Source organism: Desmodus rotundus, chromosome 4, assembly GCF_022682495.2.
Source record: "Desmodus rotundus isolate HL8 chromosome 4, HLdesRot8A.1, whole genome shotgun sequence".
Classification (NCBI taxonomy): domain Eukaryota; kingdom Metazoa; phylum Chordata; class Mammalia; order Chiroptera; family Phyllostomidae; genus Desmodus; species Desmodus rotundus.
This window is the reverse complement of record NC_071390.1, coordinates 180,983,586-180,997,168: the sequence shown is the minus strand read 5'-3', so window position 1 is coordinate 180,997,168 and position 13,583 is coordinate 180,983,586. Positions and strand designations below refer to the sequence as shown.

The 13,583-nt window shown below is 51.2% G+C and overlaps 1 protein-coding gene across 1 annotated transcript; it reads right to left on the bottom strand.

The window, feature by feature from the left end:
* LOC112316652 (histone-lysine N-methyltransferase PRDM9-like) lies at nt 1-13,230 on the bottom strand. The gene is made up of 11 exons (XM_071221331.1): nt 13,146-13,230; nt 12,315-12,411; nt 11,871-11,994; nt 11,479-11,592; nt 10,521-10,570; nt 8,472-8,628; nt 7,754-7,858; nt 7,281-7,552; nt 6,804-6,871; nt 5,431-5,624; nt 1-3,345 (listed from the first exon to the last, which is right to left on the bottom strand). Exons 2-11 carry the CDS (start codon nt 12,381-12,383, stop codon nt 1,724-1,726), a joined length of 2,775 nt encoding a protein of 924 aa, XP_071077432.1. The 5' UTR covers nt 12,384-12,411; nt 13,146-13,230; the 3' UTR covers nt 1-1,723.
* Between the last annotated feature and the right edge of the window lie 353 nt (nt 13,231-13,583).

The following is a 13,583-nucleotide window of genomic DNA, read 5'->3' as shown; positions in this document are numbered from 1 at the left end:
GCAAGGTTTATTCGTGATATGCTCTCATGGATGAGGACAGGCCTTGCCGAGGTGGGGGTGAAAGGCAAGAGCTTGGGTGGCAAGAGCACCAGGTCCTTCGTCCTGAGGACTCACATAGTTGCTGGGATGGGGGAGAAGTTGCATATTGATTGGTGGGTAATAGTGGTGCCAGCTTCCACAGGGGACATGACTACCCAAATGTAGGTATGTGTGGGCATCATAAGCCCGAATCCTTCTCGCTTAGACCCCATTTAAGCATCTTGTAAAATAGATCCATTACAGGAGACAGTTACCCACAGTTACCTAAGGGCTCTTTCTGTAAGCACTGGGGACCCTCTCATAAAGCAGACAGGGCCAGAGGAAAGCTATTAGCCAAGTTTGTTTTATGGGTCCTTCCCTTGAGCGCTGTGGACGCCCTCCCATCTTCTAAGCCTTGGGATGAATACACCTTGAAAGCCTTTTTTTCCCAATAGTGAAACAATACCTAGCACTAATTTCAACGTGTTAGCATGGTGTTTCTTGTGATGCTGGAACATCTGGCAATAGAATTGGACCAGGCTCAGGACTGCTGAGTTAGTGGGAGACATGTCTTCCTCGGCCTCCCTGCCCTGGCTTACCATCTATCCCACCTAACACACCAGTGCAGGGACATGCTGTTCCCAGTGTCAGTCCTCAGCAAGGTGTGGGCTAGGGTCTGGTTTCACAGGTCACTCTTGGCAGCACCTGCCTGTGTTGAGGCTCTGCGGGTGCGCAGGCTCAGTGGGAGGGTGGTGACCCGGAGGGAAGCGCATCCCCCACTTCAGGGCCGCTGAGTCTATGTGGGGAAAGCAGTGGGGTCTGCTCAAAGTCTGAATTTGTCTACAGACCCCTACACTGTCCTTATCTTCCTCTGTCCAGCACTAAAGACTTGGGACCCATGGGCACTGAAGGCTGTTCGGCAGGACTTGTGATCTCAGCGATCCTCTGTGCTGACTCAACTTTGAATGTCAACCCGAAAGGCTGGAGTTCCCATTTCCACTGTACAGACTAGGAAGCAGGCAGAGAGACGTTGAGAATCTTGCCTTAGGTCACAACGGCTGGAGACAGAGCTGAGACTCACACCCACTACAGACTGATGTGGAATCTGTATGCTGTGCACCAGGAAATGCTGACCCTGAAGGGGCAGCAAGGAGAGTGAGGAAGAGCAGGTGCCCAGACTGAGCCAGGCTCAGTCCGTGCACAAGCATACGTCCCTCCCTGTCAATCACCTCTGAGGCCCGGAGGTTGTAGGAAACCAGAAGGGACAAGAGAAGCCAAGGGAGGAGGGGTAGGGCATGATTAGGAGAAAAGGCCCCCTTCCCAGGAGTCTGTCTCAAATCCCTCTCTCTGGGCAGTAACCAGAGTGGACTGACTCCAGATTTATGTACTTGTAGGAGTTGAATTTCTGGCTGAGAGTGAGTTCTTTATGGCTCTTCAGGAACCCTCTTTCAGTGATGGGGGAATGAGGGATGTGGGCTTCATATTTGTATGGGGACAAAACTTTTTTAGACTAGGAGATCAAAAAACCATGAACGAGATTGGTGCTGACATCCCCGTATCACTATGGAACTGTTTGTCCATCTCCTCTGTTGTCATGAAACTGGAGGGTTTAACCAGTTACTTCTGTACTAATTAGTCTTGGGGAGAATAAAGGGCTGTAGACTTCCTATGGCTATTGATATGTGACTTAATGCTAATGACTCACTCACGCCACCTGCAAACATAGGGTTTCTCCGCTGTGTGTCCTCTGGTGTGTAATGAGATGTGACTTGCGTGTAAAGTCTTGCCCACACTCCCTGCAGACATAGGGCTTCTCTCCTGAGTGTGTCCTCTGGTGTGCGACGAGACCTGACTTGTGTGTAAAGCTTCGCCCGCATTCCCTGCAAATATAGGGCTTCTCCCCTGAGTGTGTCCTCTCGTGTGTGATGAGACCTGACTTGTGTGTAAAGCTTCGCCCGCATTCCCCGCAGACATAGGGTTTCTCCCCTGAGTGTGTCCTCTCGTGTGTGATGAGATGTGACCGCTGTGTAAAGCCTCGCCCACACTCACTGCACATATAGGGCTTTTCCCCTGAGTGTGTCCTCTCGTGTGTGATGAGATATGACTTCCGTGTAAAGCATTGCCCACACTCACTGCACATATAGGGCTTCTCCCCTGAGTGTATCCTCTGGTGTGTGATGAGAACTGACTTCCAGGTAAAGCTTTGCCCACACTCCCTGCAGACATAGGGCTTCTCCCCTGAGTGTGTCCTCTGGTGTGTGATGAGATGTGACTGCTGTGTAAAGCTTCGCCCACACTCACTGCACATATAGGGCTTCTCCCCTGAGTGTGTCCTCTGGTGTGTGATGAGAACTGACTTCCAGGTAAAGCCTCGCCCACACTCACTGCAAACATAGGGCTTCTCCCCTGAGTGTGTCCTCTGGTGTGTGATGAGACCTGACTTGCGTGTAAAGCCTCGCCCACACTCCCTGCAGACACAGGGCTTCTTCCCTGAGTGTGTCCTCAGGTGTCTGATGAGAAATGACTTCCAGGTAAAGCCTCGCCCACACTCCCTGCAAACATAGGGCTTCTCCCCTGAGTGTGCCCTCTGGTGTGCGATGAGATTTGACTTGCATGTAAAGCCTCGCCCACACTCCCTGCAAACATAGGGCTTCTCCCCTGAGTGTGTCCTCTGGTGTATGATGAGATGTGGCTGCCGTGTAAAGCCTCGCCCACACTCCCTGCAAACATAGAGCTTCTCCCCTGAGTGTGTCCTCTGGTGTCTGATGAGATGTGACTTGCGTGTAAAGCCTCGCCCACACTCCCTGCAAACATGGGGCTTCTCCCCTGAGTGTATCCTCTGGCCTCTAATGAGATGTGACCCATCACTGAAGCTTTGCGAACACCCTCCATGCTCAGTCGTTACAGTTCTTGACATTCCTACTTTCACAAACAACTTGCCTGTGTCCTCTGGACTCTCTTTCTGGCCTTTACGGGGCTCTTCCTCCATCATTCTCTCATGCTCGCTGGAGCTCCTCATTCGTTCTTTGGAAGGTTGGGAAAAGGGTCTTGAGATTCTCCTCTGACTGATCCTTTTAAGCAAAGGTTTGGACCTTCCTTTGACCTCTTGACCTTCAGCTTTATCATTCCAGCTGTGAGTACTAGTTTGTTGCTGCTGCTGATTCTGATCCTCTGGGCAGGGTTCCTCTGCTTGGAGGTGTTTTCTTGCAGATGTTCCTGAGAGACCCTGAGAGGGATGATTGAGTTCCATGTGTTGGCTGAGGAACTTCTGACTGGAGAAGGCCAGAGAGCAGCAGGGACACGGGTGCACCTCTGGCTTTGGTTCTGCTGAAAGAGAAAGGTTTGGTCAGGGCAGATGTTGACGAGAATGCCTGGGCTGCACGACTTGGCTGCTGGTGAGACCTGCCCCGTGAATCTTTCTTACTGTGGTGACAACGCAAGCTCCGTCTCCCACAAAGTGTCCACTCACAGCCTCTTTTCCTTTTTATTTTATAAAAAGGAAAGTGCACCTTCTTCAGAAATCCAGAAAGCCCCCATCAAGGGTCTTTGCTAATATTGCCCAGACTAGGCATGAAAGGCCATTTCACTCCCTGAACTGCAGTGACCTTTCCCCTCTACAGGTGCCCTCTAAGTCATGTAGGAGAGGACAACTGCAGGCACCAACTAGGAATTGCTTCTCTTTCAGTTTTTCAAAACAATAAAATAAAATGTCCTTCCTGCCCTTGCTCGTGTGGCTCAGTGGGTTGAGTGCCAGGTCCCCAGTAGGGGGCGTGTGAGAGGCAGCCATGCATCAAGGTTTTCCTCTCTTTCTCCCTCTTCCCCTCTAAAAATTAATGAAATCTTTTAAAAAATGTTCTTCCTCAAGCCTCACACCAGACATTTATGCTTCATTTTATTCGGTGTTAGCCCATTTCAAATACACTGAGAAGTCCTGTTTCAAAATATTTCTCCAACCACACTTCTTCCACGCCCGACTCCTGTTCCTCTCTGGCCAACCGCCATACTCTCTCACTTGGAGATGAAGCAATCTCTGAGGGGATCCCCCACTGGAGTTTATTTTCTAAAAATTAACAAAACACAATCAGAACAGAGAACACAGCACTCTACGGCTGACAACTGCACGCTTTCACTCAGGAGAGTCCCCAGTGTCTCAACTCGGATCATCGGTGCCGCATTTCCGGGCTGCAGAGCATCCGTCTGATCTCCATTCTTACCCTCTGTGCCTAGACGAGCGAGACCTGAGTGACCCTCAGCCAATTAAAGGCCCCACCTCTTTTCTTCCCTGCACTAGCTGCTCCTTTTGCCTGGGACCCTTTGCCGCAGGTATTGTTGTAAATGTTATCTCCCGAGAGAGCCCTTCCCGGACCACCTGCCACACCTCACCTCCCCTCACACTGATCCCTAGGCTCTCGTCCTGGCTGGGTTTTCTCCAAAGCACTAACTGCTGTGCAGTGTTTTGTACATGCAAACACATGTGCCTGGGCTTCCCTCCTCCACCGTCAGCCCCTCAAGAGCAGTGATTCTCGTCCTCATGTTAATCTGTGCTTCCTGGTCCCAGGACCCTGTGCGCCAGAGTAGGATCTCACCTGACGATTCACTGAAATGACGGATGAATGTGCCCTGCCTGAAGGGTGTGGCTCGGTGGGTTGGGTGTTGTCCGACAAACTGAAAGGTTACAAGTTCGATTCCCAGTCCGGACAAATGCCAGGGTTGTGAGTCAGTTGGGGGTGTGTTAAACACCGATTAATGTTTCCCTTGCACATTGATGTTTGTCTCCCTCCTTTCCACTCGCTGTAAAAGTAAATAAAATCTTTAAAAACAAAGACTTGATTGATTGATTTTCAGAAAATGGGGAAGGGAGGGAGGGAGAGGGAGAAAAACATCAATGTGTGGTTGCCTCTTACCTGCCCCCTACTGGTGACCTGGCCCGAAATCCAGGCATGTGCCCTGACTGGGAATCTAAGGGGCAACCCTTTGGTTCCCAGGCCAGCTCTGAGTCCACTGAGCGATACCAGCCAGGGCAAAATCTTTAAAAAATAATGAATGCCTATAAACAAAAACGTTTTGTTTAGAAGTATGGAGGAAAGTTAAGAAGAAATAGCTATAAAAGTGTCAGAAAAACTGCTTTGGTGAGAGCTGGTCAGTGCTTGAAAACTTTTATTTTTTTGCCTCTCAGCCTTTCAGCACTATATGCAGCTGTGTATTTTGTGCATGAAATATTTTAAAAATAAAAAATATAAACATTTTGCCTAAGAGTCAAAGGCATATGAATGAACTGTGAATTTCTGAAGCATCTGATTTGAAAGTTTACTGACTTTAGAGTGGATTTTACTCTACTTAGGAGTTGGATCAGGAATATTTCTATGGAGAATTCTCTCTTTTCTTTCTGTTTTGAAGAACAGTGGTGCCCACCTCTCCCGGCTGCGAGCTCTCTCTTCCACTTGCTGCCCCACTTGCTGCCCAGCTCCTGGCCATACTCGTCCCCGTACCAGACCAGCAGCTCACAGCCTGGCCTGATGACCCGGCAGGTTCGGTAGAAAATCTGCCTGTGGTATTGAAAGGCCACCAGGTTCTGCTCTTCATCATCCCGGGCGCAGTTCACATACCTGGGATTGAGGCAGATGAAGGGAAAGAAAAGCACAGCGATGAGTTCTCACTACCTGAAAAGCCCTTCCCGGACCACCTGCCACACTGCACTGTCCCCTCCAGCAAAGCAAAGTCCATGTCCAGCTCCTCACTGACTCTTACAGTCCTCAGGCTCTGGTGTCGCCCACAGCCTCTACTGCTCCCGGGGACCTTCTGTTCAGCGTCCAAGTGTCTGTCAGCGTGTCATGTGAACTCCTACCTCCAAGTCCTGCTTGCAGTGCTAATGCTGCCTAATACCATTATGTAAAACCCAGTTCCAGACTTAACCTCCACCCTGACTGGCCATAATATCCAGTGCTCTCTGGCTTCTCCAAACTCTAAATCAAGTTGTCTCACACCACAGAACCTGGCGCTTGATCTAGGGCCTGCTTCTAAATTAGCTAATTATTCAGTACTCAGCCCACATCTGTTTTCTCTTGAGAGGCTTTTCTCCAACCCCCCTACACTTTATTTAGGGTACCGTTCACTTGCCTTCCCAAGGCTACTGTAGAAAATTGGAGGTATTTTTGTCTTGGTAAAATAAAACAGAACAATAGTAGTTGGCTCCCATTCTGTTATCCCTGATAAGAGAGGGCCCCTCTCAGGAAAGGGGCCCGTGACCACTCCTCTGCAGGCCTCAGAGCCCAGCTCTAGTTAGAAGTGAGGCTGGGAGGGTTTGCTGCCCTCCCAGGTTTGGGCCGTCCTTGGTTTGTGCTATCTTGACACTGTGCACTTCTTGGAAATTATAGTTAAATGTTTCTAAAAGCAATTGTTTTATGTCTGTCTGTGAGAAGTCCTCCATAAGGACATGGGTTGTGTGACCTGTTCAAGTAATGTATTCCTTCGTCTAAACTGGAATATAGTGAGTGCTTAATTAATGTTCATTTGATAAATTAAAGTGTAATCCAGTGCCCCTGGTGAATCTAGGCTGTTCAAGGTCCTTTCCAGTGCCCAGACTGTGTCTAGCAGAGAGCTTTACATTTTGAGGACATATGCGCTACTTTTTTCCTAAATGTCCCCTGAAATGAAAGAACACTGTATGGAGAAAAAGAGGAAAAAGGATTAAGGGAGACCACTGAGCGAGGCATGATGAGAGGGAGAGACATATGGGCTTGTGGGGGATGAGTCCCCTCTGGCACCCAGAGACCCGTTGACCTCACCTCATCCAGTTGGCCCAGGATTTGTCCTTTCCATTCACATACTCATAGCAGTTTCTCCCCTTGGCGATCTGTGTTTCAGAAAAGAAGTTAAAGGACTTTTATTTTTTTGGTGGGGAGGTAATAGAGGAATTATTTTACTCCACTGTCATCAAAGCTCTTTCGGCCTGCATGGGGATTCCACTGCCAGCTGTGACCACATGATATTGTCCTTACTCATAATCTACACATCTGAGTCTGTCTGTCCAATCAGAGCAGGAGCCCCACAAGGGAGGAGTCACTCCTTTGTGTCTGCACCACTTTGCTCCCACTTACGCTCTGATCCTTAAACAGGAGCTCTGTGTTCATGTGAAGTCCCGTCAGTACACACAGCTAACCATGTTGTCCCTCCATGTCTAGCATGTAGGAGGTGAGGTCCCTCCAGGCCTCAGAAGGAATGTGGGAAGCCAGAGGATAGTGGAAGAGGCAAATACTTCTCACCAGCCAGGAGTATCTCCTCTTGGCTGCCTCTTCATCTTCTGTGATGTGTCCTTCATAAGGGCCAAAGTGCAGACCCACTGGCAAATCAGCTGCCTCATTCCACACTCCAAGCCCAGCCTCAGGGATGCCCGATGGCCCGATTCTCAACCCAGGGGGCAGGGTGAGGGCTGAGCGGTTGGGATGCCCCTTGTCCACTGCACTGTCCTTTACAAATGTAGGTGGCCCATGCACAGCACAGCTGTCGATGAAGAAGTTCTGACACTTCTCACAATCTGGAGGCGAGAGCAACAGGGGTTAGGGAAGGTACAGCGTGTGTTCCTGGACACAAAGAGCTTCAGAGGGCGTCCGGCACTGACATCACTGAGACTCAATGCTGTACTCCATCCAGGTCACTAGAGGGAGGGAATGATTTGGGGACCAAAGGACTGGATGAAATTATTATATCATAACATACTTCTTAGTGAGTCACTTACAGAGGTAGTCATCATCCTGGGGCTCGCTGACCTCTTGGTACACACGGCCCTTTCTTTCTCGTAGGGCCGTGTACATCTCCACATCAATCTCCTTTCTCCTGAGTGCTGAGTTGGAGAAGAGCAGGTGAGCGAGGTTGCTGGGGTCTGGAGTGTTAGTTCCCATTTTGTCAATTAACACAATCTCCTCCCATCAAATTATTACCCGTCCTTTTGCATATTCTGGTATTTTACTGTTAACTATTGGTTCAGAAGACTAAGACTCCACACTAACTACAGATGGCTGCTTCAGTTTTAGTTTCTAGATCTTCCCATTACCAGGTGTAACTTGCCAACCTGTAACCATTCATAAAGTATTCATGGAGTGCACATTATGCGTTAGGCCTTGAGCAAAGGCCTGGGCACCCAACACCAATAAAGTGTGGCTGCTATGATCACAGATGCATTTGTTGGACAACTTGCATGTCACTTGTTTTAAATGTAATTTAATGTTTTCAAACAATATATGAGCGATGTCTCCTTATCTTCACTTTACACATTAGCATTCAGGAGCTCAGAGAATTTATAGGATTTGCCCACAGCTCCAGTGCTCACTTCAGCCTCAGCTCAGCCCAGCTTGAATCCAGGCCCATCCAAAGTCCGCCCAACAGACCCAGGCCATAGTTATAAGCCCTTCTGTAGGACTGAGAGGAACTAACGTTTCCAAATTATGTTCTCTTACCCGATTTTCGTCTAGTGTGCCGTCCAAAGGCACACGCTTCTCCAGGAGGGGACGCTGGATTCTGGGCCTGCTCTGAGTCACTTGCAGTCATCAAATTTGCTGTTCCTGACAATTCCTTCAAACTGTATTCACTGCTTAACGGCACCCTGGATGTTGCCTTCAGTATAAAAGCCACATATTAAAAGATAACATGTACTTAATTTTTTAAGGCCTATGATACATTTTACATGCATGTCTTTAAAACTTCAACCCTTGGAAATACCTAGGGAGTATGAACATTAGAGGGGATAGGGCCAATGTGGGTAGTGAATCCAAGATTAGAACCCATGCCTTATGGCTCTTTTCTTTCAACTGTCTCTGTAATATTGAGAGTGGAGGATATTGGGAAGAGAATAAAGAAATCGTTGGCAGAAAGATATCTAGACAGTAAATAAAATGGTGATAAAATTTGCAATACCTTGGAAAGAGTATTTGTGCTTAGATTAGTTGGTTCCCACCAATTCTGTTTCAATAAGGATGTATCAGTAGCTAGTTGTCTTCAGCTTCATGATCTATAACATGACCATCTTCTAGTTCAATTTGTAATTGTGAATTCATTCATTCAGCAAACATTCGGGGACCCTCAGGGGCCGTGACCTGGGCCTGTGACCGCTGAGAAGATTTGGGTATGGACCAGCCTCTCAAAGAGCTCACAGTGCAGAGGTAGGCAGGCTGAAGAAATGATTCTAAACAGGATGAGAGTGGCCTCACTGGAACTCAGAGAAAGAAGCTGTTACGTCACCTTACAGGAAACGGCATTTGAAATCAGTTCCAGATGGATGAGTTTCTATTGAAGAGTGTGTAACCTACATGAAGTCTTTAAGTCATGTTATTATTTGTTGTTTCTCAATCACCAAACCCTAAGCTGCTCAGGGATGGGAGATGCTTTCTTTGATTAGAGTGGGAGGCTGTGACTGTGGACATTTTACATTCTTCTTCATCTGGGACCGTCCACTGTACCAACTGCCTACACTTTGCGCACTTTCCTTCCTCAGAGGGTCTCAGTGCACCCCTCACTGGAGCACAGCAGAAAAGAACTTCGGCTGAAACCATCAGTCAGATGAATGATGTAATGACACATAGATAAGACAATGTAAACTTTAGAAACTACGAAAGCTTATTTTTCTAATTTTTAAAAAAGATTTTGTTTATTTTTTTGAGGGAAGGGAAGGGAGGGAGAAAGAGAGGGAGAGAAGCATCGATGTGAGAGAGAAACACTGATCACTTGCCTCTCGCATGCACCCCAACCGGGAACCTGGCCCACAACCCAGGCATGTGCCCTGACCAGGAATCAAACCGGCGATCTTTCGCTTTGCAGGATGACACCCAACTGGTCATGCTGGCCAGGGCAAAACCATGAATGTTGTAATGAGTGTGTAAGTGGTTTAGAGAAGACACTGTGGGTTAGATTGCACCACCCCTGACACTGTGATCTTAGACATATAGTCAAACATCTATGTATCTCTGAAAGCTCACTTTCCTCATTGTAAATGGTGATAGTTATAGTGTGCACCTCATCAGGTTGTTGTAATGTTTAAGTGAGTTTATTCACGTAGAATTCTTAAAGTCTGAAATATTATGAGAATGAAACAACTGGCAGTTACTATTGTTGCTGTCGTTATTAACTATTAAGCTGATGATGAGCCCTGGCTGGTGTGGCTCAGTGGATCGAGCGCTGCCTGCAGACTGAAAGGTCACCAGTTCCATTCCCCGTCAGGGCACACGCCTGGGTTGCAGACCAGGTCCCCCAGTTGGGGGCGTGCGAGAGGCAACCTATACAAGGGTGTCTCGCACACTCTTCTCTCCCATACTTTTTCTCTCCTTTCCCCCCTCTCTAAAAAATCGATAAATAAAATCTCTTAAACAAGATGATAATATTGGACAATGTGTTGAAGGGACCAGGAAAGGAAGGCAGCAGTTCCCAGGATACTTTCTGCATTTTCCTACTCTTACCTGCATTCCTGTCTATGAGGAAAGTTTTCTTGTCAACAGGATTTGGGAAATACTCACCTTCTGGTGTTTACTCCGTTCCCTTCTGAAGGCCACCCAAGAAGATTTCACTGAAAGATGGTGAGAAATCAGTGTTTTGGTTGGCAAATGTTTCCAAAATCTGGAGATTCTTATTAAGGACACAGAATTCTGAATGAGAATAGTCCAAGAACAATCCAGGGTGATTGGAAAATGTTTTCTAGGTATCGTAAGGCCTAGGCTTCTATTGGGGCTATTAACTAATTTCATTAGAAAGATAAAGAAAATAGACAGAGTGCCATCCACACTTCATCCTATGTTCATACAGCATCTACTACATTTATTAGAAATAAATGGGCCTCTCCTGACAAAAATGTAGTAAAAGTGACTGCACAGAAACTCCCTGTCTTTAACACAACCCTTCCTCCGCCCTGCTTTCTTCATTCAAACTGGCCTTGTCGGGGCTACGGCACCACGGCCACCTCGCCTCCCTTCTCTGGTCCCCTCCCACCCGGGCACATACTGGCCGTCCGCGCCCTTCCTTAATCATTAGACTCCGGTCAGCACCCACAGTCTGCTGACCACAGAAGCAGAATTCCAGTCAAGTGAAAGATCGGACCTTGACTTCAGCTGTTTCAACCCCAGACCCATGGAAGTGGACTGGCCCTACCAAGCGAACACTCGTGATGCTAGACAGAATGGCACCAGGGCCAACACCAGGAAACGATACAGTGATCAACCCTCCTGCTATTCTGAACTAGCTATTTCTTACTCACTTGTATGTTCTTATACATTTACTGCTTATTACTGTATCTATAAATACGTATGATTATGTTGCACTTGAAAGTTTACACGAATAGCCCCTTACTGTGCGACACACTGTTTGGCATCTTGCTTGTTCGCTGGACAAGCGAACATGCTCCCTGGTTAAGTCCCGAGATGCAGCCTGACCTAAACAGGTCCGTGTCGGCAGGCGGCTCTGGTTCCTCCTGCCCCTCACCTTGCCGCCTTGGCGTCCACTCTTCATCAGAGTCCCCAGGGTCCTCCTCCTGGAGCTCGGAGGCCGGCCTGCGGGGGCGGTGACACATAAAAGCTGGTCGAGGGGCCCTGAGACCTGCAAAGAGACAAGACTTTTGACCTGAAGGCGAAGAGCCTGGAGGAGGAACAAGCCCCAGGAAGCCCGTGTGACTGGCTCCGTCGGGATGGGAGAGTCTACGAAGAGTTGCTGTGGGTGCTGCAGTGTCAGTGCGGCCCTGCTCTGACCCCAAGGAGCAAATCCCCCCTTCGGTGTCCACACGGGAGGGAGCCACAGGCGGAGGGAGGGGGCCGCCCAAGCCGGAGCCGAGGCCGAGGCCGTCCCAGCAGCCTGTTAGGTCACCAGGCTCGCGATACCAAGGCTGAGGAGCACCTCGAAGTTCCTCTTCAGGTTCCGGTACCGGCCTTTCTCCCAGTCTCCCATCGCCGCCCACTCGTCCCCGGAGAAGTACAGGGAAACGTCTTTCCAAGCGTCTTCGGCCTGGGGAGGAGAGTGGACGCACCAGTAACTCAGTGATGTGCGTTCTGGCCTGCCCCGCCCCGGGTGCAGGGAGTCGGCGGGGCCTCGGTGGTCCTTGTGCCGCAGCAAGCGCCGAGACCGAGTCTCTGTCGGTCGTGTCCCAGGTCCCCGAGCGGCTGTTCCTCCGGGCTGCGTCTCGGGAGGCCGCCCGCACTCTGCGCCTTCCCCCGCGGAGCCCCGTCTCTCCCACCAGCGCCTTGCACACGCGCAGCGAGGGTCACCCCCAGGGCCGGGCGTCTGCGGAGCCCTGCCCCCCGCTTCCCGCCCACCCCACAGCTCACCTGAGGCTTCCGCCCCGCCCGCCCCGCTTCTCCCTCAGGGCGCTCCTGCGGGCCCCCGTCGGGGTTCATGGCGTCCCAGCCCCCGAGTCCGAGGCGCCTGTGGAAGGAGAAGGCGCTGAGAGGGCCGAGCGCCTTTCCCGCGTTGGCAGGGCGCCGGGAGAGGGGGACGCGGGGCGCTGCGGGAGGAGGGCCAGACGAGGCGGGCCGCGAGGCCGCAGAACCGCCCGCGGGGGGCGCCCTCGTTCCCCCCTTCCCCCCCTGCACGCTGCCTCCGCGCAGGCTCCGGGGCCACGGCCGGGCGTCGGAGGGCCTGTCGGCCAGGCGGGCCCGCGGCAGCGCCACGAAACACGCTTTTCTCAGGGGAGGGCTCGGACTCGCACCGGGTTCTGCAGACACCGGCACGCGACGCAGGCGCGGCCTCCAGCAGACCGCCGTCTCTCGGGGGGAGACGCGGGCCTGGTGCTCCGGGCTGCGGACACTTGGAGCGCCTGGGGGAGGGGCGGGACCTCGGAGGTCTAGGGGCTTCAGGTTCCCCGCCGTTGAGTTAGTTTCCAGGACGACAGCATTCGGGGTCTCTGAGTTTGGGGAGATGTGGTCTTCACGGGCAAGCTGCAGGTAGGGTGCCCAAGCTGAGGGGAACTGGGGTTTTCCGGCTGTTTGGGGGTGTAAGCGTTGGGGGTCAGGAGATGTGGGGTCCTCCGGGTTAGCGGACGCGGGCCCCTCGACGCTGAAGGGATCTGCCGCCCCGCAGGATGAGAGCATCTGGGGTCTCTTAGAATGGACTTTGAAGGTGTCGGGCTAAGGGTCCCACATGGCAAGGTTCCCCCTTACCGGTCAGTCTCCCGGGGCCCCTGCCGCGCTGCCCAACTTCGCTGACAGTGCTCTCCGAGCTCCTCGGCTTCCCGCCCCCGGGAGGTGTGAGCGCGCGGGGGTGGGGCGGGGTGCCTGCCTGGATAGTTACGTGAGAGCAAGCCGCCAATCAGTGCTGCGATTCCAGGGCCCTGCCGGCCAATGGAGTTAGAAGAAGCTGAGAGGGCGGGGCAGGGGGCGGAGTCAGCCTGTTATTCCAGGGTTCGAGACTGGCGGGAGGAAGGCCCGCCCCACCCCGCGGGGATTGGCCGCTCTGGGCCGGGTTAGCGCACGTCGCGCATCCTGCTGTGAGAGGACTGTGGCTGGGCGGTTTCCGTGGCTTGTTTTTCTGCAGCTGGTGAGGGACCCACGGTGCAGGACCTGGCATCCTGGATCCGGGGCCGGACCTTAGGGTGGACG